The sequence below is a fragment of the Drosophila montana genome, unplaced genomic scaffold, assembly GCF_035044405.1.
Source record: "Drosophila montana isolate Dmon_TW-CO22-7 unplaced genomic scaffold, ASM3504440v1 contig_3833_1, whole genome shotgun sequence".
In the NCBI taxonomy this organism is placed as follows: domain Eukaryota; kingdom Metazoa; phylum Arthropoda; class Insecta; order Diptera; family Drosophilidae; genus Drosophila; species Drosophila montana.
The window spans coordinates 1594634-1620532 of NW_026998704.1; the positions used below are offsets into that span (position 1 = coordinate 1594634).

At 39.5% G+C, this 25899-nt stretch overlaps 4 protein-coding genes across 5 annotated transcripts; 2 read left to right on the forward strand and 2 right to left on the reverse strand.

Moving 5' to 3' along the window:
* Positions 1-19: 19 nt before the first annotated feature.
* On the forward strand, positions 20-2631 carry LOC135437829 (putative uncharacterized protein DDB_G0282133). The gene is made up of 2 exons (XM_064695905.1): positions 20-123; positions 194-2631. Exons 1-2 carry the CDS (start codon positions 121-123, stop codon positions 2252-2254), a joined length of 2064 nt encoding a protein of 687 aa, XP_064551975.1. The 5' UTR covers positions 20-120; the 3' UTR covers positions 2255-2631.
* On the reverse strand, positions 2331-5340 carry LOC135437830 (uncharacterized). 2 transcript variants are annotated; one of them, XM_064695907.1, is made up of 6 exons: positions 5131-5340; positions 4594-5070; positions 3720-4296; positions 3545-3615; positions 3198-3487; positions 2331-3127 (listed from the first exon to the last, which is right to left on the reverse strand). In XM_064695907.1, the coding sequence occupies exons 1-6, from the start codon at positions 5247-5249 to the stop codon at positions 2892-2894; spliced, it is 1770 nt and encodes a 589-aa protein (XP_064551977.1). In that variant the 5' UTR covers positions 5250-5340; the 3' UTR covers positions 2331-2891. The 2 variants fall into 2 exon arrangements, with proteins under 2 accessions (XP_064551977.1, XP_064551976.1); XM_064695906.1 differs by having other exon boundaries at positions 4594-5340.
* Positions 5341-7297: 1957 nt separating this feature from the next.
* ppk9 (pickpocket 9) lies at positions 7298-17169 on the reverse strand. Its single transcript, XM_064695922.1, has 9 exons — positions 16676-17169; positions 11355-11552; positions 10284-10568; positions 9997-10233; positions 9479-9633; positions 9051-9116; positions 8698-8789; positions 7528-7633; positions 7298-7472 (listed from the first exon to the last, which is right to left on the reverse strand). The coding sequence occupies exons 1-9, from the start codon at positions 17167-17169 to the stop codon at positions 7363-7365; spliced, it is 1743 nt and encodes a 580-aa protein (XP_064551992.1). The 3' UTR covers positions 7298-7362.
* A 3388-nt stretch (positions 17170-20557) lies between these two features.
* On the forward strand, positions 20558-21112 carry LOC135437796 (uncharacterized). Its single transcript, XM_064695865.1, has 2 exons — positions 20558-20658; positions 20712-21112. The coding sequence occupies exon 2, from the start codon at positions 20723-20725 to the stop codon at positions 21074-21076; it is 354 nt and encodes a 117-aa protein (XP_064551935.1). The 5' UTR covers positions 20558-20658; positions 20712-20722; the 3' UTR covers positions 21077-21112.
* The last annotated feature ends 4787 nt before the right edge of the window (positions 21113-25899 follow it).

The following is a 25899-nucleotide window of genomic DNA, read 5'->3' on the forward strand; positions in this document are numbered from 1 at the left end:
TCGCATTCCAGCATAGATAGTAGAACATACTATCCTTGTTTTACTTGTCACATAATTCATCATTTGTCAGTTGAAAATAGAGTCTGTTGCGTTTAAAAAACTATCTGGAGCTACTTAGTGATGGTAAGTGTGGGCTCGGAGACGTCATGGCATTGCGATTTGTGCATACTTTAATTCGGTTTCAATTTTACAGCCCAATCCCAAAGGACTATCGATTAGACTTAAGATTCCGACTCGTGTGCAGCCCGAGGTAGTGCCGCCGCCGGGCATGGCTGGCGAATATACCAACAAGATACATCATATGAATAAGTATCTGCTGGAAGAGTTGTGTCAACAGGAGTTTGCTCTGCCTTTCATGGAGCCAGTTGACACAAAGGCCCTTAATGTGCCCACCTACTACACCATAATTGAGCACCCCATGGACGTGGGCACCATTATCATGCGTGTGGAGAATAGATACTATCGAAGTGTCCATGAACTTATCAACGATGTCAGGCTGGTAATAAGAAACTGCTTTACATTTAACATGCCCGAGGCGACTGTCTATCGCGATGGGCAGAAGTTAGAAAAGCTCTTTCTTAAGGTGCTCGAGAAACTTCCAGCGGGAGAGGAGGTACCCTACGACAAGGAAAAAGCCGAAAAGTCAATAATGAAGCGACAATGTCGATATAGGTTAAAAAAGCTACAGGAACACACTGATCAAATGGAACAGGATGGCCAGGAATTGTTCCGCGAAAAGTGGTTGCCCTTTGCTGAGGAGATGCACAAGCGTAACATCAAAACGCTGGAGGATTTTGATACCCACCTGGACAACATTCTCAAGCACTGCCACGATCATGGAAAGCGCATACTGGAGTCCTATGAACATGATGCCAACCGGCTATTAGAAGATGAGGAGAGCGGAGATAATGAGAATGTACGTGATGAGGCCGGGAGCAATATGTGGCCATGCCAAAAGCCCCTCTTTGACTGGGAAGACACCATAATCGATGCCCTCGATGATACGCTCATTTGCCTAAAGCAGGACGTGGTCAAATGTCGTCTGGGTGAGCATAAGAAGAATAAGCAATCCTACAGTGAGATCCTTCTGCCAATATTTGTCAACGCTCAGATAATCAGCGAAGGTCTGTGCTCGCAAACGAATCTGCCCGACTCCGAAGAGGAGGAAACCGAATGGCATCCGAATCGCGTCAGCGATAAGGAACGTCATGCCATACGGCAACAGTTCAGTGGACTAATGCCGGAAGCCATATTCGATATAATGCATATTATTGAGCAGGCCGAATACCGCACCGCCAGCAACGCCGACCGTAAATACAATATGATGTACTTTAGCCCCCAGACGATAGTTCTTATAAGGAAGGCCATTGAAGCGCAAAATAAGGCCAGCCTGAAGCACGAAGAGGAACAGCAAGACGAAGAAATGCACGGCGAGGAGCACAATGCGGGAGAGCTGGATAATATAAATTCGAATTTCCATTATACAAAAACAAACACAGATTTCGCAGGAATCGACAACGATATAGGAGGATACAATGGTGGCCACTGTTTGGAGCAGCATCAAAAGGCAATACCAACATATTACCCTTGCTTGCCAAAGGCCGACCAGCAACAGGTGGATGGAAACATAATGCAGGTCCTAGCTGATTCTGGGGGCGGCATGGAGTGGGAGGTGTTGAGCGACTATGACTCCGACGCCGATGAGAACGACTGTAATGGCAATGAGAACAACGGCTGTGATGATAATGAAAACAACTGTGTTGAAAATGAGAACAATGAGAGCTACGACTGCGACTCTAATGAAAACGACGATTGTGACTTAAACGAGAACGAGGGTGATGACGATGAAAACATCTACTGTAACATCAATGAGAATGAAGACTGTGACTCCAATGAGAATGATGAATGTGACTCCAATGAGAATGATGAATGTGACTCTAATGAGAATGATGAGTGTGACTCCAATGAGAACGATGACTGTGACTCCAATGAGAACGACGACGATGACGCCAATGAGAACGATGACGGTTACTCTAATGCAAATGACGGCTGTGACTCCAATGAGAACGACGAATGTGACTCCAATGAGAACGATGACTGTGACTCCAATGAGAACGAGGACTGTGATTCCGATATAAACAACGACTGTGACACCAATGAGAACGACTTTTCCTCCGACGGTGAAAATGATGGCAAGCCATCAAACGAAGCATATGCACAATATAATAATGTTACGCACAGCTATTATCATTAAGGTTTTTGATAAGAGTATCAAATTAAAAATACCACTTTTTGCAGAATGTTTAAAATAATTTAACAACGGAGAAACATGAAAAACAGTAAATCGAAAAATGATTGATTTATTTCGCTTCATTTCAAATTTTTTTTCGGAGTTTTTTGTTTTCTTAACGTTAACTTCACTAATGCCTCTGCATTTTTGTTCTTATCAAAATACTTTTTGTTTTGCTTCGAATGATGGTGTCGGTCATGCATATAGCGCTTATATAATTTATAATTAAAAATGTAAACTTATGGTACCACAATGAAATAATTCTCAAGCGTTTTTTTTTTGTCAATCTATGCGTATTCTAAGCCTGCTTATCTTGCGAACGAAACTAATTATAAATTTAAGCATATTAGATAAATCACACAACAATCTTTGCTGCACTTTGCACTCTCACTAACTTCGTTGTAGGCGGCTAAAAACTATATGGATTATAGCTATTTATATATGTAAGTAAATATATAATATTTATATATATATTCAAATATATATATAGGTATGGGTGTAGTATGATTAACATTCTTGCGTTTCTTCATTTAGCACATTTGACTACAAAGCTTAGTAATTAACCCGTTGCTGCCGTTGATTATCCTCAATCTCTGACGAACTATGCCACAATATGACTATTTTTGTTCAGATCAGTAAGTAACTCGGCATTCAAATCCTCCCCCTCTAGCAAGTCGCCATTGAGCGAATGCGGTATGCTAGTGGACAGTGCCATGCCACGACCACCTCCGCCGCTGCTTGTGCCAATAGATATATCATCCGGCGGCGAATTACGACGACGCTCGCGTTCTCGTACAATATGTGGCGCCTCGTTAAACTCGTCCAGCTCATCCATGCCTAGCACGAAAGAAGAATAACAGATATAAGAGAAGTTCACTTTAAGGACAAATCTAACGGATTGACTTACCCGCATACTTGGTGCCCGCCAGCAGGAGATACTGCCCGGCACGATTGGGCCATAGTAGTCCGGTCATTACACAGTAGGCCATGCAGTCGGCCGAGTTTGTAATGCCCTGCAGCAGCTTGTAGCGCCACATGGGACTCACCTGTAATGCCACAATAGCAACAATGGGCAAGTAGATGAACCACACCAAACTGGATGCACCCAAATGCAACAGAAAGTCCAGCTTCTTGCTGGAGTGCTCATACTTCATTGTATTACGTAGCTCGTACAGAAACCACATCATAAACGAAGTGCTGTTCCAAAGAAGTGGAAATTAATTTGATAAAAAATAAAATTGTGGATTTACATACCGCAGTATTAAAACAATCCAGCCTGGCCAGCTCTGGTATTCATCGCTATCCGATATAATATCCACTTCCGTCTAAAAAAATTAAAAACTTAATATGTTTAACATGTGCTTTTAGGAATATTTATACGTATATGCAATATTTTGTAAACATATTTGTTCCTTTCCCCTTAACTTACCCGATCCCATATGTACAGAAATACATGGAACGCACAGTATGGCACCCAAATTGACATCAATATGATCCAGCCGGTGCGGCTAATTTGTTGTCGCGTCACCGCCCAGCCCTTGGCCAGCAGCAAGAGAATCAGCATGAATGTGGTGCGACTCAGGATGTCCAAAACATCGCCGGCAGCCTGCATGTTGGGCTCACCGACACCGTTGGCTGCATATCGAATTAGATGCGCTGTGATGAGCGCAAGGCTCACAAACTCACTGAGCAGGCTGATCGTAAAAAGTCTGGTCACTGGATGCTTTTGAAGACGCACCGCATAGATTTGCATCGGCAGCAGTACAATGTAGACCAGCATAAATATGAGATACATTTCCAGCAGATTCTGCTGATCGTACGGGTACTGAAAGGTCAGCGGATGTGCGGCCGAATCATTCGGATGCACATTCACCAAGTTTATGTCATACTGCAGGGTCGTCAGCAGGCTGCTGCTGTAATTGTTCAGCTTGGCCAGATTCTCGTGGGCATGCCACTCGCAGGTACTGCGATTGCGATAACAGGCCACCAACGCCACATACCAGAAGCTATAGAAACAAACAGAAGGTGGTATTAGAAACGCTTACAATAGGATTGAGCTGGGATTATAATTATATCCGTAATTTAGCGCTACAATAACATTTCACAAAAAAGAAACATTGTCTGTGCTTTATGGCGAAATATAAACAAAAGAACATATGGAATGGCGAATTCGAAGAGCCAAGTCTCCCATTGCTTTAATGTCGAACAGCGAAATCAGTGAAATCACGGACATGTCTGTAATGGCCGTATAGCTGGCGGCAGCTTATCAGCCAATTGATAACAACTACTGTTCGGCTACTTACCGCGGCTCCGCCTCCAAGTCTATGACGTAGGTAAACTGGTGTCCGGCTATGACATTTGATGGCGCATCTTCGTCGATGCACAGCTGGCCTCGGGAGCAAGGTACACGGCGCAGAAAGTCACGCTTGCCCTGGGGATTGCAGTCCGGATCGTAGACGATATGCTGCAGGCGTGAGAACATGCGCGAGCAGGCGTGTTCCCGGTTGCGATAGTTCCGATTGCTATAAAAGTCCACAAATGTCGACTTATCCAGGACAACGAGCGTAACGGGCGCACTGTATGTGTCCGGCGACGTCACATTGCCGTATATATAGCCATAGGATACGGCACTACGCGGCGTGGGAGGATCGGCTTTCTGAAAGCCGAACTTGATGAGGAACTGAAAAAAGTCGGCTGTGTGAAACTCGCCGCTGATGTGAGTCGATGATGCTGCCGGTGATTGCAGTGCAAGCATCACCAGTAGCAGCAGCCATTGAATACTGTGGGAGGCAGGGGTTGATGGTGGTTGAGTTGATAATGATGCTGCGTACATTGCAGACCTTATCACTAGCTTTGTTGCTCTGCTGCCAGCGCCGCTACTTTGTGGTGCTTTTTCTGTAGCTGCTGTCGTGGCAGCTAAATTGCAAATACAATGCCAAGGTGGCGCACTTTTGTGCATTCTGTGCGAATTTGTTAGCTATTTTTGTTTGTGGAAACTTCCACCTTGCTCACTTTTGCTCTGCTCTTCGTCTTCTTCTTCTTCTTGCCCAGTTGTTTTCCAAGGTGGGCAGCACTGATGTATAATTTGTGATGTGGGCACCCAGAAAATTTAACATTTCCTGAAATGTTAATAACAGCGCACAAGAAATTCGTTTCGGATGAACTGCCGTTATTTTGCAAAATATTAAAATTATATTTGGCTAATGCAGTTTGTTAAAGAATGGCTAAAATAATGATTTATTTAAAAAAGTCTATCTAGAAGGCTACGAGTTGACTAACCGAATCAAAAGTAACAGAAACAGCCATAACAGAGACCCTTTCACTTAGGGTGACCACAAGAGGCAAAAGTACAAAAACAATTTTCAAACAACGATACTGTTAATATCAATAGGTTTTGTTGCCACCATTTTTGAAATGGTGAGTGAATAATGTTTCTGTAGACCATAGATGGCGCTTTGCGACTGGTGAATTGACAATTTCAAATTTAATTCCAAAGTCGAACGTCTAAGGATATTAAACGCTGTGGGATTTAAAATTTTAGTTTAGTAACCTTTTTAGCGTTTTTAATACCCTTGTAGAGGGTATTATAATTTTGCATGGCTCAGCTAACATAACATTATGTGAGTGATTAATATTTGTGCAGACCATAGGTGGCGCTTTGTGACTGGTGAAATGGCATTTCAAATGTAATCCCCAAAATCAAACGTTCTATAAAATTTGCATTTTTTTAATATATATTCTGCCGTAATATGCCATTATCAAACAATAAAGGTCATCAGCAGAGTGACGTATTGCACCCTCTTGAATGGCCGCATTAACCACAGGCACACACTCTACTTTCCCTACCCCCCTTTTGAGCACGCAATTCAACAATAAATTTCAATAATTCCAAAATTTATGCGGAAAAGAATGATGCTACCCTTTGGCGCTTTTGCAATGGCAACTTCAAAGTCTGCAGTGTCCGGAATTATGTATGTTCACACCCCTCGCCCGCATTGGGCAATGAACGGGCATCCCCCTATTCATAAATATACGTATGTATAATGCATGCGTCGGTGGCGACAATCCCCACATGGATTGCGGTTGCCATTGATGCTACGGAAGTTCTGCCAAGGTGCAAAAGAGCCTTGCACGCTGGTAATTCCTTTGAGCTTTGATTGTTGCGAAAAGGGAGTGAAAGGGCAAAGTACGTTTTGATTTTTTTTTCTTTTGAATGAATGAAAAAAAAAAATATTGAAATCTGTTGTATTTGCCGATTCTTTTGCATGCTGTTGAAATATAGAATTTCTATTGTGTTCTATGCTGTTCGGCTGAAGGGTGGTTAAAGTTGCTCTTACTTTGCTTGCTCTTACTTGTACTTGCCGCTGGCCCCAAAGTGACCTAAATACCGGAGTCCTTTGCTCATCTCAAATTCATTATCGATGACATGGCAGAAATTCATAGGAAAAGTTAACTAGCAATCGCTTTGTTGACAGTTACAGTTAGAGTTCACTCATATGTGCAAAATATGTAACAACAAAAGTCGGGACAAGTGTTTGGAATGTGGTCGAGGGCAGTTTATTGAGTTGTCCGCCGTATTAAATTGCTTGAGAGTGGGCATTTGCTATGAACGCATCGAGTGACCCGACATGACCCAATACAAAACAAAGAATTCAAACAACAAATATTAAATACAAAATGCGACTTGGTTGTTGTTGTTGTTGTTGTTGTCGAACAGTTCACCAAACAGAAAACAGCAAGGTTCGCAAAAAGAGAAAAAAACGCCTAATTTGTAGACGAATTTCATTGAAAGAATGGAAAATCGCAGACTACAGACGACGCCAGACATCCACAGTTCATTGAAATGCCAGGCGTGGAGCATCCTTACGTAGACAATGAACGTTCGGGTCAGCATCCCAGTCATAAGGAGGGTTGAAGTCATATGCCTTGGCTTATATAGTATGATATTTGCAGCCTTTGCGCAAATGTATTTTATTATTGATTAGGCGCATTTTTATGTTGGGTAAATAAAAGCAGTTTTATTTGTAATAGAATGTCTTACAAATGATGTATCTGTTTGTGTTTTCTCGAGTTTAATTGCAAAACATGCGACGCACCAAACGTGCCGTAAAATAGTAGATTATTTCCGTAAAGCTCAATGCGCTGCAGCCTAGAAAGAAGCCAACCAGGCCGCCAATATACACTGTGAATAGAACCCTTAAGACGAGAGAGAAGAATATTTGTAACAGAAAACTTACCCAAGACATCAGCGAAGGAGAAAAGTACATCCCGGCGCAGCTGCATTTTTGGGTAATCAATAATGCCCCATTGTAGATTAGCGCCCAGGAACCAGACGCGAGACCTCTGGCCAAGGGAAGCCAAGGGAGACAGAGAGACAACAGGGGAAGTAGTGTGTTAGAGGGGGAGCAATTGAAATAGCAACAAGAGCAGCAGCTACAACAACATCAGCATAACAAGTCAAGTAAGCTGAAATTATTATTAAATGTAAAAACTTTCGCCGCACACTGTGCGAAAAAAGTTAAACAAAACTTTTCGCTCGTTTCGGAGTTTACAGTTGCCGAAGCGGGCCGAACCGAAATAATTGCATATTTCAAGGCGTTCGCTGCCAAACAACTTTTGCGCTTATTATTTTTTACGGCCCCGGTCAACAATTTCAATGTTTGTTCAAGGCAAAATGCTTGCGACTTTAGACTAAGAACTCCACACGCACGAGTCCTTTTACACACTACACTTGACTTAACGAGCGCTAGATGGCGCTTGCGTTGTAAACATTTTCAAAGAACATTCAGAAATTCCAAAAATACCCTGTACTCTTCAAGTGCTCAAAATGCATAAAGTCTTATCAACTATATTCTATTTTATATTATCGTACATAGGAAGACCTCAGCAAACTGAGATATTTTCACTTTATGTCTCTCACTGAAGAAAGTACGTCAAGCCATATAAATTTCTAAATGTAAATCTGCATCTTAAGTACTTTATTTGTATGTGCTTTGATAAATTTACCATATAAATAAAACGTTTTTGGGTGAAGTATTTTGATATAGCTTTTGTGTCTATATCAGGGGAACTAAATTTTCCTTCTTATAAAGTCTACAAGTTTAGACTAACCTGGTAAAACGTTCATTTTTAAAATGTGAAAGTAGTATAATGTAGTATAATGTATTAGTTAAGCCTTTTGAATGTGTTAAGCTATCTATTTATTATTTAAAACTGGAACAGAGTATTAAAGAACATTTAGTTCGCAAAGTTGCTCAAAACGAATCCATTTCCATTTCCATTTCCAATTCGGACTTGCCTGAAATCGTTTTATTTGTGGCTAACACTTGAGATAGGGTATCTTTCGGGGAGTTTCTTGTGTTTTTACTTATAGCACTTATTTTTATTGCTACGATTGTTATACTTACATAAGACTGCACAAAAAAGTTGGAATCATCACAGTTGGACAAACAATTGCAATGGATTTTGTATCTATCGGATTTTAAGGAGATTATTTCGCCTGTTTTAGAGAAATGTAAATTAAATTTAGAAATGATTAGTTAGGCTAATATTTAACGATATTTTGCCAAATATGTTAGTGACTGTGCTAAAAATATTTAATCTCCTGCTTATGAAAAAAGAAAAACTAAAATATGGTCACGTTCAGCGGTAAATGGTAAAATATTTGGTAATGAAATTTTTCACAAATTCAAAACGAATTTAGAGGCAACGCAAATATTTGCATGTGCGCCCCGTCAGAAACCTATCAAAAAATGCTCACGTTTAATTTTGACCAGGCAGCCGATGCCCTCCAAGCCGCAAACCGGCAAACGACGACCATTGCGAACTGAAAGAGACAGAATGAGTTATTGTTGGCGGGCAAAGAGACAGAGTGTGTGCGAGAGAGAGAGAGAGAGAGAGAGGCAGAGTCGTGAAACTTGAAGTGGAACTATTTAAACATTTTATGAGCAAATTTGCGACGCAAAATGCACGATAACGACGTCAGCGTCGACACATAAAAGTTAAACTTAATGGGACCAATTAAGTGCAACTATGTGAGCGAGAACGAGAACAGGCACACGGCTGAGGATGCGGATGAGGACGATGACAAGGATGAGCAATGATGATGGCAAGGCCGAAATATGATTACAATTGCCCGCTGACAGTTGACAAAACGTTGTTCGCTTTTAAAATCAGTTTAATACTTACGCCGGTTGCGATAAAAGTGCGGAACGCAGCCGCAAACGCGCAGGGCAAAGAACATGCGACACTCGGAGAGGCACAGTCCGAAGCTGTAAATGGGCACCGTTTGCATCTCCTCGGCCTCGTACTGATACCGACACTTGCGCTGTTTGGTATTAAACCTGTCACAAATCCAAATGCAAAATAAAATCAAGGAAGAACGACTTTAGCTCGTCACGCCGAAGATTGAATACCCTTGTAGACAAGTAACTTAAAAATAGTTTTAAAGGAAAGCTGATGAAGAATCTACCATTCGACAATCATATTATAGCAGCTATAGAAGATTCTGCTTACCACAAAGAGACGGACCTATGCACAGTCTTAAGACTTAGAAGTGGCTTTAATAGAAACAGACGGATAGATACGGATACACAATATATAGGGTCGGAGACGTCTTCACCTATGCGTTACACACTATGCAACAAAATTATTTTCTACAAGGGCTTAAATTTATTATATTTATATCAAATCTATATTATGCTCACGCTCTAGCTTCCTCATTTGTATAGATCTCCAGCGCGACCAGCTCCACAGTCGTATAGTCGGTTTCGGGAAAGGTGTAGCGCTGCTTGGATATGTTGGGTACATCGCCTGCGCCGTGAAAGTAAACATCATAGGCCGTTGATAGATTGATGATCTGTGCATAGATTTCGCCATCGAGAGGATGAACTGTGACACGATCACCATGATCCAGGATGCTCCAATCGCCAGAGCGCCAGTAGCTTCAAGTATTATATTATATTATTTAACATAGATATACAGATATACTCACCCAAAGGAATTGTAGCGTGCCACAAGTGAGTTTACTGAGTGGCAAGTGCCAAACTCTGTTTGCGTTTCGTAGATGAACATTTTGACAGCGGCGCCGCTGCTGATTTCCGGCTCGAAAGACCATTTCAATTCATAGAGCAAATCCAAGTATTCGTTGCTGTCGATGCCATATGACTTGTTTAGTGGCAGAGTTTCCAAGTTGTCGTATGTAAGACTGGCAAGTTTGACAATAAAATCCCGGAAATACTCCTTATCCTCCTCATCTTCGAATTGTTCACTGTGCGCTCTGTGATGCATGTCAAAAATAAAGATGGATTATCCTTAATGTTGAGATTGCATTTGTCGGCAGCTGTCTAAGTAACACCATGGTTGCTACTAACACAACCACTACTGCTAATAATAATGATAATGATAATGATAATGAAAAATTTAATGATAATAATAATAATAATGATAATGATAATGGTGATGATAATGATAATGATAATGATAATGATAATGATAATGATAATGATAATGATAATGATAATGATAATGATAATGATAATGATAATGATAATGATAATGATAATGATAATGATAATGATAATGATAATGATAATGATAATGATAATGATAATGATAATGATAATGATAATGATAATGATAATGATAATGATAATGATAATGATAATGCTAATGATACTGATAATGATAATGATAAAGATAATGATAATAATAATGGTAATGCTAATGATAATGCTAATGCTAATGCTAATGCTAATGCTAATGCTAATGCTAATGCTAATGCTAATGCTAATGCTAATGTTAATGCTAATGCTAATGTTAATGCTTATGCTAATGCTGATGCTAATGCTAATGCTAATGCTAATGATAATTATAATGATAATGATAAATATAATGAAAATGATAGTAAAATAATAATAATATAATGAAAATGATAATAAAATAATAATAATATAATGAAAATGATAATAAAATAATAATAATATAATGAAAATTATAATAAAATAATAATAATATAACACTAATAATAATAATAATGTTATTATTTAAAGTAATTATTTCTTACAGAATATAGTCTTCCAGTTTGATATCATCGATGCGCTTATGGGGACACACGGTCAGCGATGGGAAACTAGTATTCCACACTAACTTATTGCGATCCATTGAAATGACCATGGGCGAGGTCTGAAAACGTTGCCAAGTGCGTTGGCTCAGTGAGATGATACTGAACAGTGCCACGCAGATGAACGCAAACCAAAGCATGCTAAAAGAAATGAACGAACAAAAAATACGGAAATGATATATGGAATCCAAGAATTTCTTTTATTTTTTTTTGCGTGCCAACGCACATAAAAATCTATTGCGTGTAAATTTTTGTAAGCATCAGTCGAAATATGCGCGACAGAAGAATTATGGCCAAGTTGGGGAAGAGTCAATGAACGGCAGGCGACGCTGGCATTGCAGCCCTTTTCAGGCGCCCCATTTTTATTTTATTTGGTGCAAGTGCGACGACAGCCAAAATGGACGCTTCACTAAGGCAACACTCTACCAAAGACACACAGACACATAGAGACCGAGTGGCCATAACGAGTCTGACAAAAGCCGGCAAATCCTCGAAGAATCTGCCTTCGCAAGTGCCGCACCGCACAATGATGACATTTTGACGCCAGCAATGGCTCATAAAGCCTTCAGCACCGTCAACACCCACTCACACACACACATACTCATACATGCACACATTGAGATAGAAATGTGGGCACTTCATTGCTGTAACAGCTACTTGGCTTTTAATTTTCAAACATTTCGCTGAGAAAATGCTCATCACTTTCCGCTTCTGCACCGAATTAATTCTAATTTCCAATTGTCCCTGCTCTATGAAATTCGCCATTTGAGCAGCTACTTTTGGGAGCTTTTTGCTAGCCTGTGCTTATCAAAATAGTTGAAAGGGTATTACAAAATTGAGTATTTAAAATACATGCAAATATAAAAATACATATATTTAGTTAGTCGATTAAAGTAGTGCTTAGATTTTCAGATATCTCATATCGGGTATGGGAAAGTTTATGCAAGGGAAAAGAAAACGTTACGCCTGGGCAATCCGAATAAAGGGATACTTATTGCGCCTATTTTAGAAAGCAAGAAATACGTCTATGTTGATTTCCTGTAACTGGCTAAGAAACATATATTTCTGTTTTTTTTTTTAAATTAATGTTGGGGTATCGCTCAATTGCCGCAATTGAAGTCTTACTATATACATAGAGGTTTTTTTTTATAATTTCGGGATAATTCTATAAAATTTTGTATAAAATATGTTGATGTTTCTAACAATTTTATTTACCAATTATGCCGTTAAATTATATATCGTTATGCAGGAAAAAATTAGGAAAAATTAAAATTTTTGGATTGCAGGATATCAACTAGTTCAGCACACTGAACATGAGCATTTTTAAATATACGATTTGTTTTTATGGCGAAACTTGGAATTTTTGTTGCTGTTGTCTGCCGGCTAAAATTCTTTGGACATCATACATACAGATATGTCTGCCACATCTGTCTGTCTGTCTGTCAGCCAGCCAGACAGACATTTGCTTTGTTTCATCATCTTTTCGCACTCATATGAATAAAACTTGTGCGTGAATGAAGCTCAGTGATGCATGTGAATGTTCTAATAATTGGTATGCATGCTTGAGAGAGAATGCATCACTTTAAAGCTAATGCCTTGGATGTTGGTATTAAAAACGTTAGCCTTTGACCTCGGTCTTTAATGTCTGTTTGAAGAGGTTTAATTATGGTTTTTGTAAGCAGCTTGCACATCGCTCTTTATTATAAAACACACGTTTTACTGCTTATGTGAAAGTTCATCATACTCTCTTTAAGCTCCTGTCGAATCAAATGCAACCCATAGCCCATAACTGGTTGCATCTCCAATACTTTGCTGCTACTCGCCACATTCGCAATCCTCTCCAAAGAGCATCCGCATTGCACATGCATTTGCGTGTTTGGCATTTGTGTAGTTCCAGCTCTGATTCCGGCTCTGGATTATGCAGTCGAGTACTCGTGGCTCCTCCTCCCCGCTCACACCGCTGAGCCGCAGTTGCTACGGCAACGCTTTCGGAATTGAGGTTATCACATGTCAGCGACACAGACTCTAGCGATTTATGCATATTTCACCAGAAATATTTTTACGGGAAAACTTAAGCCGGCTGAAGGTTGTGTGAATCAAATATATTATGCGTTGCACGCAGCTTTTAATGCTCTTGCAGACTTTACTATCTACACAGTACGTATTGAAAACATTTTTTTTTACCTCATTAATCCCTATATATTCCCGATCATTCGTCAGCCTGTTTGTTTTTATGTAACGCACTCTTTTTAAAAAAACAGCTCTTCTAAATTTAGAGCGCTCATCCCGGCTTTTCCCGGGTCAAGGCTTTTGCTTTGAATTAATTAACAACCATTTCCGTTTATCTCAAATTTATATTGACCCAATAGTTTGATTGGATATTCTTGAATAGCTTTGTACTCAACAGGACAAAACTTTCGTGGGCCGGATATAAAAACATGAATATTCTTTTATAATGTAGAGCTTTGAAATTGAACTTGAAATGGACAAATATTCTTTAACCCTCCACATTCATCTAGGGGAAGGGTAATTGCCGGCAATTGTATCAATAAATTTCTAATTTTCTTATTATCATTAGCCTTATTATCCTAACTGTCATTAGCTTAACTAATGAAAAAGACTGGCTACTTTGCCCTCTGGCTAATCAGGCGCAACTCACATCTCCTGTAAGGGTGGCAATGCGTACCCTCGAAATAATAAGTGGGTAGCTTGGACTACACATATACCGAGCATACATCAATTGATCATAGATAACAAATTTTAAAAGATATTTTAGCCAGTTAAAAACATGAAGTATAAGCAACATATTCTTAACATTAGAGTACTAAATCATATTGGTCCAATAGGAACAATTGGCGGGCAATTGATTTCTGCCTAAAAGCTTGCCTTGAAATATATCATATAAGTTAGTTTAGTTTATTTTTTATCTATTAGAGTATTGATGCCTTGGTTAAGTTAACTTTTTGGAAACCTCCGCTAGGGAGGCGAAAATCTTTAGCTTACAGCCAACCAATCGCATATATCAATACATTAACTATTTTAAGGTCACAGTTTAAAGGTTGCTGCTTTGGGATACAGTCTTGGAATAGCTACCCAACCAGAAATCATTTTTCGGCTTATTCTTACACAGAACAGAGTATCGCTCAGTGGGTTGTACCCGACTGCAATGCTCTTATTATTATTTTTTTCTTGCGGCTAACGCAAATAAATCAATGTGAAGTGCAGAAATAAAAATGGACATGAATCATTTAGTTGTGTGGCAGGGGTAGTGTATTAATTACAGACGGACTTCGCGTGCCTCACCTGCCCTGCCTAACCTTGCGACAGGGAACACCTGTCACTTCCATAGCAAAACTAACATGAATTGTAATGGAGCTTGCCATGGGATCTGGGTAGAGTCTGGCGTGCCGGGCAATGTTATCCACTAATTAACCCTCGGCTGCTGGTTGCTTGTGGTCCATTTTTGTTATGCTGACATTTCCCACATGTCCCCGGCCCCCGGTCTGTCAGCCGCCCCACTTGGAATGGAGTGTGTTACCAATTTAAGCCTTGCCAGACATTCCGTGTAATCCTGTTTGTCATGTCATGTCAGTTTTCGGGATTTATTGCTTTGCCGCTTTACTCGCACCAAATACAAATTCCAGCAGCAAAAATATTACTTCACCCCCCCCAAAAAAAGATGTAGAAAAATTTGCGGGCTCACGTCTAATTTTATTCAGGCGAGTGGGTAAACCCGTCAGTGAGTTCTTATATGGACACGCACTTCCCCTTGGGCCTTGGCATATGGCAGCGAGATCGGAATTATAATCGCAATGTTTGGCTTTGGGCTGCACGTGCACGTGTTTTAGAACATTTTAAATCCTTGACTTATAGTTTTGTTTCGTTAAGTTTCGGGCACTTTCTGGCCCGGAAATCGAAAGCCAATGCGAAACCACAAGCGAATGGAAGCTGGGACGAAAGTTTTAGTTGAGATTTCAGTTTTTGAGCCGTAATGAGGCTTAAGTTTAATTTCGTTTGGAAATTAATTGGATGAGAGCACGAAAAGCATAACCAAACGGAAGAGGAGAGTTTGATTGTGGGGATAATTAAAAAAGTTGAAAAGTTTGTTTGATTCTAACTAGAGCTGGAAACGTGTCCAAATTATTCACTAGTACACGAGCATAACACGAAAATTCTCAAAACATGCAGAGCCTAATCATATGCTATGTTTAGAAGTTTAAAATTTGAAATGTTTTTAATATAATATTCTATTAGTTAATAGTATTACCTATATAAAAGACTTGTTTGTCCTGATTTGAAATCAATTGAAAGTTATGTAATGTGACGAACTTCTTAAAATTTCTTCGTCAAGCTTTGGAAGTTGATAGAAAACTATCGTATAGAGATTTTTGTTTTATCATCTGATTGGCATTAAATTAAATTTTGGAGACAATCTTTGAAAAAAATTTTTGAGATACTTTTTGGTAAATTCAATCCTATGTGGAAAAGGGAGTTAATTGTTTTATTGGGCCAAAGTTCAATTTCAACCTGTCAGTTTCTAAACTAATTGCAAAGTTCTGTATAAAACGTTTTCGAGAACAGATTTGAGCGATTATTGAGAGGTCGGAAAATGCGTGAAAAGTTGTTATATGAAACCTTTTTCTTCATCCTGCAATGTTCTTAAAACTCATTTGTAAAGAAATTTGTAAAAATTTACTGAAAGAGAGTTTCATACCATTCGAAAAATCTAGAGCAATATTTTAGCCGTTTGTCTTCAAATTTATTTTAAGAGTTCTACATCATGTTTACATCAAATTAAATCGCCTGTTATCGATTTTGAATATCGATTGAAATAAAAAATAAGTGGAAACTTCTCGATTGTAAATCTTTTCAACCGCTCGACTGCTAATTTAGTTTTCTAAGATCTAGCCCCAGCAAAGCCGGGTAATACTTGCTGATAAATGAGCATTTTCGTACTGGTTTGGCCCTTGAACTCTATGGATATGACGGATGACTTGGTTGGGATGCTTGAAGTATTATCGGGCAAGTACTTGCTAAAATGTTTGTATGTATCAACAGAATGCTATTAAGGACTCATGTTGAGTCATACACATTTCCCTTGATTCAAACAAGTCCAAAAACTTCCCTTAACTCGAATACAAAACCGACAAAGGCAGCGATTGATGCTGCATTGCGTCAAACGCAGCTGGAGACTTTGATGATTCAGTCGCAAATATCTGGGCACATCCGTAAGCAGCGGGACTCTCCGAAGAAGAAAAACTTACCGTTCTACGAAATTTAAGCCAAATTTGGCCAAATAGATAAATCCATGTATGGAGGAGCCCTGCAGAAATTCGATTATGAATGCTTGCAGCTTGGCCAGACAGGCAAGCCGGCCTGTCTCCAGCTCGTGCTCTGCCAGCGCCTCCTGACGCAGCTCCTCGGCCTCTGTCTTCCTTGTCTGTGGTGGCTGCCACAGCGGCGGTCGCCGAAAGCTGCGCACGCTGCACGGCTTTCGACGATTAAGGTCCTCGTGCTCGTCATTAGCATTTACAGTTGTTGTTTTTGGTTTTGGGCATTTTGGTAACAGATTTTGATTGTGCCTTTGAGCAGTGCCGGGAAAGAGCAACAGACCAGGTCCGGCTCTAGTGTCCGAGCCGATTGGTGTGCCCATTGGGTATTGTTGCTTTAGCGACACGGTCGATGCTGTTCGCGACTCGGCGCTGCCTTGCCAGCTTTTCATAGAGGCCGTCACGCTTTTGCATTCGTCGTGCTGCATACTCTCAGGCTTTGCTGAAATTTTAGTAAACGAATTATTTGAAGTATTGGATGTCGAAAAGGTCATCCTGTATCATTAATTGCAGTTAATTTCAACACAGATAATATGTGCAAAAATAAAAAAATTCTAAGCAACATAAGAATTGTAAAAAATATAATTAAATAAAACTGTGTATATTGCCTTTAATTACATTTTTAGTTTAATGAACCTGCGACATAAAGACAGGTATCTAGGTAACACAGGTATCCAGATCACTTGTGTGAAAAGGTTGAATTTGTATAACTGTCGCATATTTGACTCAATGTCGAGCTAAGCTCTTTTTATAGAGGTGGGAATGAAGTCCTTTGAAAGGCAATTAGGCAGGCAAACTATTCTTACTTTAAGGTTTTTCCAAGCTTTTGAAATTACTCATCATTTATCACTTGTATTATTACTATTATTTTGTATATTAACATTATTATTATTATAATTACAATTATTATTATTATTATTATTATTATTATTATTATTATTATTATTATTATTATTATTGTTGTTATTATTATCATTATTATTATTTCTATTATTATTATTATAATTTATACTGTTAAACTTATTATTTACAAACTTATGCTACTAAGTTTTTACCCATCATTTATCACTATCACTATTATTATTATTTTTATTAATATTGTTATTATTATTATTATTATTATTAATATTATTATTAGTATTATTATTATTACTATTATTATTGCTATTATATTTAAACGGAAATTTGTTTTTGTTGTGATGTGATTCAAACCAAATTGTTTTCAATGCAAAAACAAGCAATAGTTTGGCACAATCGGTATGGCCACCTAAATTTTCGCAGCTTAAAAGAGCTAGTAAATGGTGAACGTGTCCACGGTACTGATTTAAAAAAATGTTCAACTGAAATAAATTGCAACACATGTAATTTATCGGAAATTTGTGCATTGCCATTTCAAAAGAACGATAAAGGTGCAATTAATGGTTTGGATTTAATACACACGGACGTATGCAGGCCTATTATTGTTCCATCAATTGGTGGTGCGAAATAATTCATAACATTCAAAGTCGATCGTTCAAATTTTTGTATATTTTTTAAAATCCAAAAACGAAGCATTTGATAAATTTGAAACATTTAAAAACCTGGTTGAGTGTCAAATGCAAAACAAAATAAAAGCCATCCGTAGTGACAATGGCAAAGAGTTTGTTAATGGTAAATTCGATGCGTCGTTAAAAAGCTGTGGCATAAATAGGCAGTTAACAGTGCCCTACACGCCACAGCAAAACGGAGTGGAAGAGAGAGCGAATCGAACGCTAGTAGAAATGGCTCGCGCTATGATGGTTCATGCAAACGTTGAAGAATCCCTATGGGCTGAATCTGTTGCAACTGCAGCTTACATACGGAATAGGTCCCCATTCCAGGCACTGCAAGGCGCTACTCCTTATGAAGTTTGGAGCGGCCGCGCCAAGCCATCAGTGTGTCATCTACGCATTTTTGGGTCACCCGTCTACGCGCTGGACAAATTCCATCACAAGAAATTTAAGCCCAAAGGAAAAGAATATATGTTTGTCAGCTACTCTCTTACTGCAAAGGCATATCGACTGTTTGACAAAGACACCAAACAAGTGTTCGAGCGGCATGATGTCAAATTTGTCGAAAAAGAAGCGCAACAATTAGTAGTTCAATCCCCATCTAATGACGATTCTACTTCTTTTATAATAAGCAGTAACATATGTGGGGAACTCAATGTTGGAGAGACAGCGCCAGGGGAGCTGACAGCGCAGGAAGTTACAGCAGAGCCAGCAATCTAAGAAGAAATCCAAAACCAAGAGCCCATAATCGATAATCATTCAGACGATGATATCGCGAATTATGAGAGTCTTGAAGATTCTGATTCATCGAGCAGGCAGGCCTACGCTTATTCAAACTGGAAGACCTGGAAGGCCAAGAAAGCAGTACAACGAGCTTCATAATATGACATACTATGACACGGAAACGCCAAATATAGCTAAGCAGGCGTTGTATGGCAAACATGCGTTTGACTGGGAGTAATCTATGAAATGTGAGTACGATGTCGCGCTCATTGCAAAAAACATCTGGTCGTTGGTTGATCTACCACCCGATGCAAAAGTTATTGGATGCATGTGGATATTTAAAATATAAAGAAACAGCGAGGGTAATATTGAGCGGTTTAAGTCAAGACTAGTCGCTGAGAAACACTTTCGCCAGTCATACGATATGAAAATATAAGAATGTTGTTAGCTGTAGCTGCAGAAAAAGAAAAACATCTGCATCAAATGGACATTTCAAATGCCTACCTCGACAGCGAGCTCACCGAAAGTGTCTATATGAAGCAGCCGGAACATTTTGTCCGCAAAGATTACCCAAATCGTGTTGTGAAGTTGAACAAAGCGTTGCACGGACTCAAGCAGTCAGGCAGAGCGTGGAACAGCACGCTAGATGACGCATTAAAAAGACTGGAATTTAAAGCCACACAAAATGACCCATGCTTGTATAAAAATATTTCTGAAGATTCGTACAATTTGATAGTTGTATATGTGGATGATTTAATAATTGCTTGTTCCAAACGCTCAGATCTAATGCACTTTAAAAAGAATTTGCAGGAAATGTTTGCTGTTCACGACAATGGCCAGTTTAATCACTTTTTAGGCCTGTGTCGACACCTTAAGTTCCTGGATTCCAAATAAGCTGCAACGAAGGCAAATGCAGCAAAGTATTATTATTATTATTGTTATTATTATTATTATTATTATTTATGCTGTTATGCATTATTTTTCACCAAGTTATGCTAACGAGTTTGTCGTAAAATTACTTGTAACTCATAATTTGGTCTGGTTTATTCAGATTAAGCGCTTATTATATGCTCCAGTCATTCATATTGCGTATGTATGGCTACTCTTCATTATGCAAAATACTTCGTTTTAAATATGTTTTCGTGGTGCAACTACAACAATAAATCATTATAGCGTTTTTTAATGCGATGTAAATTATGCCACTGCATATGTATGTATTTCTGCGTAAGTGTGTGTGAGTGTGAGTGCGTGCAAGTATAAGTGCATTTTATTTAAAGCCATCGAAATGGCAATCAATATGTGGCCCGATGAAAGCAGTGAAGCCTGAAGGACATATGCCATAAACCTCAGCGGACAACTCCCGTCACAAATGAGGCATTAAAGTTGCGCATAATTTGGTTAAGATTACATTTACTCGGCAGGATCAACATCATCATCAATGGAGCCGAGATTCAATGGGTTGAGCTTTAAATACATCATAATAATGCGGTTATTGGATACAATATGGTAAGGAAGCACAGACAAACAGCATTAATAAAGTAGCCCATAATATTTTTTTAAATCCAAATTGTATAAAAACCGAATTGAGAGCTACGTCAACTTTCAGACTATAAAATAGTCTCGCATTGAATTTCTCTATTGCTTAACAGACTTGAAAACCAATAAGTACTTCCATTTGCATATTGTTCCTAGTGCCAGACTCTAACTTGCAATTGCAGAAATTGGAAAGATGGCTGAAGCCGACTACAGGTTGTATTTGTGCAGCAACTGCTGCCGCCGCTGCTTTTGGAACGAGCTGTCCCCGCAGGAGCATCGCTGCACCCGCTGCCGCCTGCCGCTCCAGGGCTGCGCCATCTGTGACCGCAAATTCGAGCCGCGCGACCGCACGGAGCTCTATTGCAAGCGATGCGACTTTCATCTGGTGAAACACGTATCTGTCACGCCGCCGCCAGTCTTGGAACTGGATCTGGAGCTGGATATGGAGCCGGAATTGTTTGGACCACCGCGCGACCGTACCATGGCTGAGCGCTGGAAGGAGATCAAGACGGCAACCGGCATAGAAGATGGTTATTTTATTGATTGAAGTGCTGAGTAAAATAATCGACAAATATTGTCCAGACGCAGCTGTGTAATCTGTTCAAACTCTGCTCCATTTGGTGGCCTCAATGTGGTACCAAATGGTAGCATTAAGTTTTTTACAACAAACCAACTCATTATTATCCGGTTGGCATATCCAGATCGGGGTCAGTTTGTATGGCAGGCAGGCAGATCGAATTTGGGGCGGCATTGGGAAGGCATCGATGATGCCTTCGGGCAGCTGCTCGATGAGGGCGGCTGCAACATCAAAAGGTTCTGCGTACAGTGGATAGTCCTTAAAATGGATTAAAATTTCATTTAAATTTGCATTTAAATGAGCGCAGCGCACTCAAAGTAAATGCCCCCGCTTTTTCACAGGACAAAGGGCTGTTGACCAGACCCGCTTCCAGACGCAGACCCAGACCCAGGCCCAGACGCAGCGCCCGGACTTCCACGCGAAACAGTTGCCATCCAGACGTGGACTTCGCGCACATGGGCAACATTAAAAATGTGCTTTTTAATGTTCTTTTTTTTTTGCACGTAGCATCCTCCTGGCAGTTGCAGCTCAGTTGATTACCTTTGGCAGCTGATATGCCCCCGCAGTGGGTGTCGTGTGTGTGTTGCCGGCGGGCGTGGGCGTGGGCGAGGGCGGGGCTTAAGCGAGCGATCTGCTGCTGCATTTTAATGGGCATTATTTAAATATGTATATTTTACAATTAAATAAACGATTTTCATGCTCTTATGGCGCCCAGTTCCAATTTCAGCTGCTGTTGTTCTGCACGCGGAATCCTTTCAGGTAGCTTACGAATTTCTCTCCATCCTGCTCGTGTGTATTTTCTGCTTTGCGTGTTAATTAAATTGCAAAACTGCCTTAAGGACATTTTAATTGGCCTTTGTGGAACAATTGGTTTTGTTTTTTTTTTTTTTTCACCAGTTGCAGTTAGTACTTTTTTATAACCGCAGGCTCTATGCCAGGATCTATATATATTAAGGACCTCGTCCAATAGAATTACTGTTCAAATGACATTTATTCATTAGCTTAGTCTCTTGATGGATTCTCGATATATATTGAAACGCATTTTAAAAGAGAAGACGTTATGCACATTTAAACTATTATGAATGTATTATAGAGCTATTCCAGTTGGGTTTGTCGTTGTTGTCGTCGGTCCGTTGTCTGTTGGCGAAGTAACAAATTTTCCAATTAGTTTCTTGATTTATTTTCACGCCAATTTCTTGGCGTTCGCCTCCGACGCTGCTGCGACATTTGCGACATTTGTTTATTTATTTGGTTTCATGTTTTGTCTGCCGTCGTTTTCTCCGCTCTGCAGCCGGTTGCGTGAAATCACGAATGAATGAATGACTGCCCCGGCAACAGCCATGAATATTCATGGGCCATGCCACTAGAAACAACAGTAGCTACAACAACAACAACAACACGCAGCTAGCTCAGCTTGCATTTCCGCTCTATGCGCCAACAATTCGCAGCGCTATTTTGTTGTCCCCAGCAGCATCAGCTGCAGCAGCTCCTCTTCGTGGTTTGAACACCCTTTGTAAGGCTACATTAACTATATCAGTGTATTCATCAAGACTGCAAGCGGTATTTTAACCGAAACAATTTTAATCTATTTACGTACGAATTGAACTATAAACTATATTAAGTGTATAATGATGTTTATAACATTATAATATTGCAGCAATTTAATCTCAATCAGACAAATCAAAATTTGTTCAATCATAATAAAGCTTAATTATGAGTAGATTCCGAGGGAGTTGATTGAATAAATCAATAATTCGTTTGCGTCAATATTCAATTCAATTCAATGTGTCAATATATCACTTGTGGTATTAAAGTAAGCGATATAGCTTTAACATATTAGAATATACAATTAAATTAAACTAAGTTTTGAACTAATGGCCTATTATATAATATAAAGACTCAACTTTCTTCTAATAAAAAGATGTGAAAAGCTTTTGCGAATTGAAAAGTAATTCAGAAATATCTTCTTGGCAACAATGTCTAACTTTAACCGATTTGATATTTTCGAATATGAATAAATTTGCAGTTCCAATTTTAAAGTAGTTTTACTTAATTTCAATACGATCACGGGTAAGCATATTAAGACTTCGGTTTTGGAATGTTAACATTTTATTGTCTTGTTCTTGTTCTTGTTGAGGATTCGATGTGCGCAGCTGTTTCTTAGTGAGATGCTGCAAATTGCTTGGCTGCTTGTTGGTGTTATTGTTGCCATTGTTTTAGTCAACATTTTGTGGTTAAATGTGCCTGTACGTGTGTGTGTGTGAGTGTGAGTGTGTGTGCAACAGTTTCTTGCTGGCCGCACGAAAGTAGGCAATGCTTTTGCGTTTGTATCGAACAGGAAATTTAATTAAAAGCGCTTTGTTGGCGATTTCAAATGCAGGAAATATGGTCGTAAGTAGTCGGGACCACAACTTACAGCTACTGCCACTGGTTACCGTTACTGCTAACTTTTTTTACTGCCACTGCCAGTGCCAGTGCCGCAACCCTCTCGACCGCGCTAACGAACTGTGACTGTAATCGCCGCACTGCTGCACTTGACTTTAGTACATTTGGCTCTCGAATGGCCGTTGTGATTTTTAGCCGACATTTTTGGCCGCCTCATGAGAAACTTGCCAGCTGCTGCTGCTGCTGCTGCCGACCCAGACTTGTGTTGATTGCTCCAGAACAATCGCATTGGCATTTGTCTGGCACAAACGTAACCCTGATTCCCTGATTGCGATCCTTGCACCAGCTCCATTTGAAAATGTATTGATTTTGAGCGCTAATTACCGACAGTTGGGTGTAAGGTTGAGTGTGTGTCAGCGTGTATATACCATTGTATAGGGTCAGCCAGGCATCGCCTGTGTTTCGTAATTGTAGATGTCAGATAAGATTGGTTCAGTGTCGGGCGCAGGCAACGCACGACTTTGCGGGCTGGCTCGACTGGTCTCCAATGTAACCTGAAAGGCTTGTGGATTTGAATGTGTGTAAAGCTTGCAAATTATGGTCAAAGTGTGTATATCAACGAAGTTTTCCCACTGAAAAGTTCCACAGAATATCAAAGTTTTCTCAGCAAAACTTTTGATCAACCGCCATGTCAATACTTTCGTCTAAGTCCCTTTGGTGTACAGATTCGACCAGTTCGTATAAAGAAAAATCTCTAACAAAAGCAAGCTACAAGCCGATTTCTACCGAATCGAAATATTTTTTAAAAACTATTTTCGACTGAACGTGTACTGGATAATTTGGACGAAAAGCAGCCAACCTTTTAAAATATAATTTAATAATTTTTGATATTTTTATACCCTGGACCCATTGAAAATGGGTAAAAAGGGTATAATGTATTTGTGCAAATGTATGTAACAGGCAGAAGGAAGCATCTCCGACCCCAAAAAGTATATATATTCTTGATCAGCATCAACAGCCGAGTCGATCTAGCCATGTCCTTCTGTCTCTCCGTCTGTCCGTCCGTCCGTCTGTCCGTCCGTCCGTATGTATAAACGCAAGGATCTCAGAACCTATAAGCGCTAGAGACTTGAAATCTTAGCTGTAGGTCCTCCTAGTGCCTTCGCAGATCGAGTTGGCTTCCGATATTCGATAACTTGCCCCGCTTCCAAGTAATCGATAAAAATCGATTTCGAAATCCTGTTTTTGAGCAATTTTGGTAAATGATATGAGCTAGAGTCACCAAACTTGACAGTAGAATAGTATATATATACATATATCAAGTATCTTTCATTTTATACCTATCGCCTGTTGGAAAAATGCTGTACATAAAATTAATTGAAATAAATTGATTGAAATAAAAGATATGACGAGGCTGCGAGCCGCTTTTTACCCAAATTTCATTGTTTTCTGTTTTCTGTATTTATTTCAATGCCAACATTATTACTGTCCATGTGATATTTAAAAAAAAAACTACCATGTTTATTATGTATAATGGTTTCGCAGCCGACTTTGTTGTTGCACGCAACTATAAACTGTGAACAGACTTTATTTAAATTTCATAAAAATGAAATGGATTCTTTTTGGTATTCTTAAAAAGTTTAACACAAGCACAATGCTAGAGGCCAGCATCGGGCGTGCGTGCAAAAACACGGAATGATAGCAAGAAAGGTAAAAACCCTAAATGAAAACTCCCGTCTTGAATATATTGTTAATTAAATGTAGTATCAGGCAATGATGTGAATAGTAAGTGAACACAAAAAAACAGATTCTTAAATAAAAATCGAATTTTAACAATCAATACGAATGCGGATCTGCAAAGCCAGCTGAACAATATTTTGTTCTCTACCTTCGCTAATGCAACGAATAATAAAAAAAACCGCTTTTGCCTTTTGGCAAATCGAGCAGACTCTGTAAACCATTAGAGACTAGGTCTGCCTTCAGCTTCAACTTCAGCTCCTGAGTCGCGCCCATGCCATGGCAAGTAATCTTTGATTTTGCATGAGCTGATTCTATGGGGCAGGTCCGGACATCATGCTGCGGCCAGCATTGGGGCACTGCAGCTGTATAAATTTTACATTTGTTTCCTTTCAATTTAACAATGTGTACTTTTCGTATTGTTTTCCTTTAGAGCGCAGCTAGTGAAGCAGGGCGTTTTGGGGGCTGGCTGGCAACCATTTTTCACGCGACCCGAGCGTTGGCTGAATGCTCACTTCATCGCCTGATTTCGCAATATTTATGATTAGCAATTTATTATTCATCATTTTCGAGTGCGCAAACAAAACGCGCCAACTCAAGCAGCCGAGAAAAATCGAATGATGTTCTGCAATAATTCTTGGAGCTAAGGGTAGACTTGAACGTGGCAATGT

Excerpts from the sequence above, each read along its gene's own strand:
- ppk9 (XM_064695922.1), bottom strand. The coding sequence starts at position 17,169 with ATGCAGCACGACGAATGCAAAAGCGTGACGGCCTCTATGAAAAGCTGG. Across the intron at positions 10,234-10,283 it reads GCACGCTACAATTCCTTTGG|CTACTGGCGCTCTGGCGATT; the intron begins GTGAGTATATCT and ends TAATACTTGAAG. Across the intron at positions 8,790-9,050 it reads CTGCCTGGTCAAAATTAAAC|GCGAAATAATCTCCTTAAAA; the intron begins GTGAGCATTTTT and ends TCTCTAAAACAG.
- LOC135437796 (XM_064695865.1), top strand. The coding sequence starts at position 20,723 with ATGGCTGAAGCCGACTACAGGTTGTATTTGTGCAGCAACTGCTGCCGC.
- LOC135437830 (XM_064695906.1), bottom strand. The coding sequence starts at position 5,249 with ATGCACAAAAGTGCGCCACCTTGGCATTGTATTTGCAATTTAGCTGCC. Across the intron at positions 4,297-4,593 it reads GACTTGGAGGCGGAGCCGCG|CTTCTGGTATGTGGCGTTGG; the intron begins GTAAGTAGCCGA and ends TTGTTTCTATAG. Across the intron at positions 3,488-3,544 it reads TGGATTGTTTTAATACTGCG|CACTTCGTTTATGATGTGGT; the intron begins GTATGTAAATCC and ends TCTTTGGAACAG.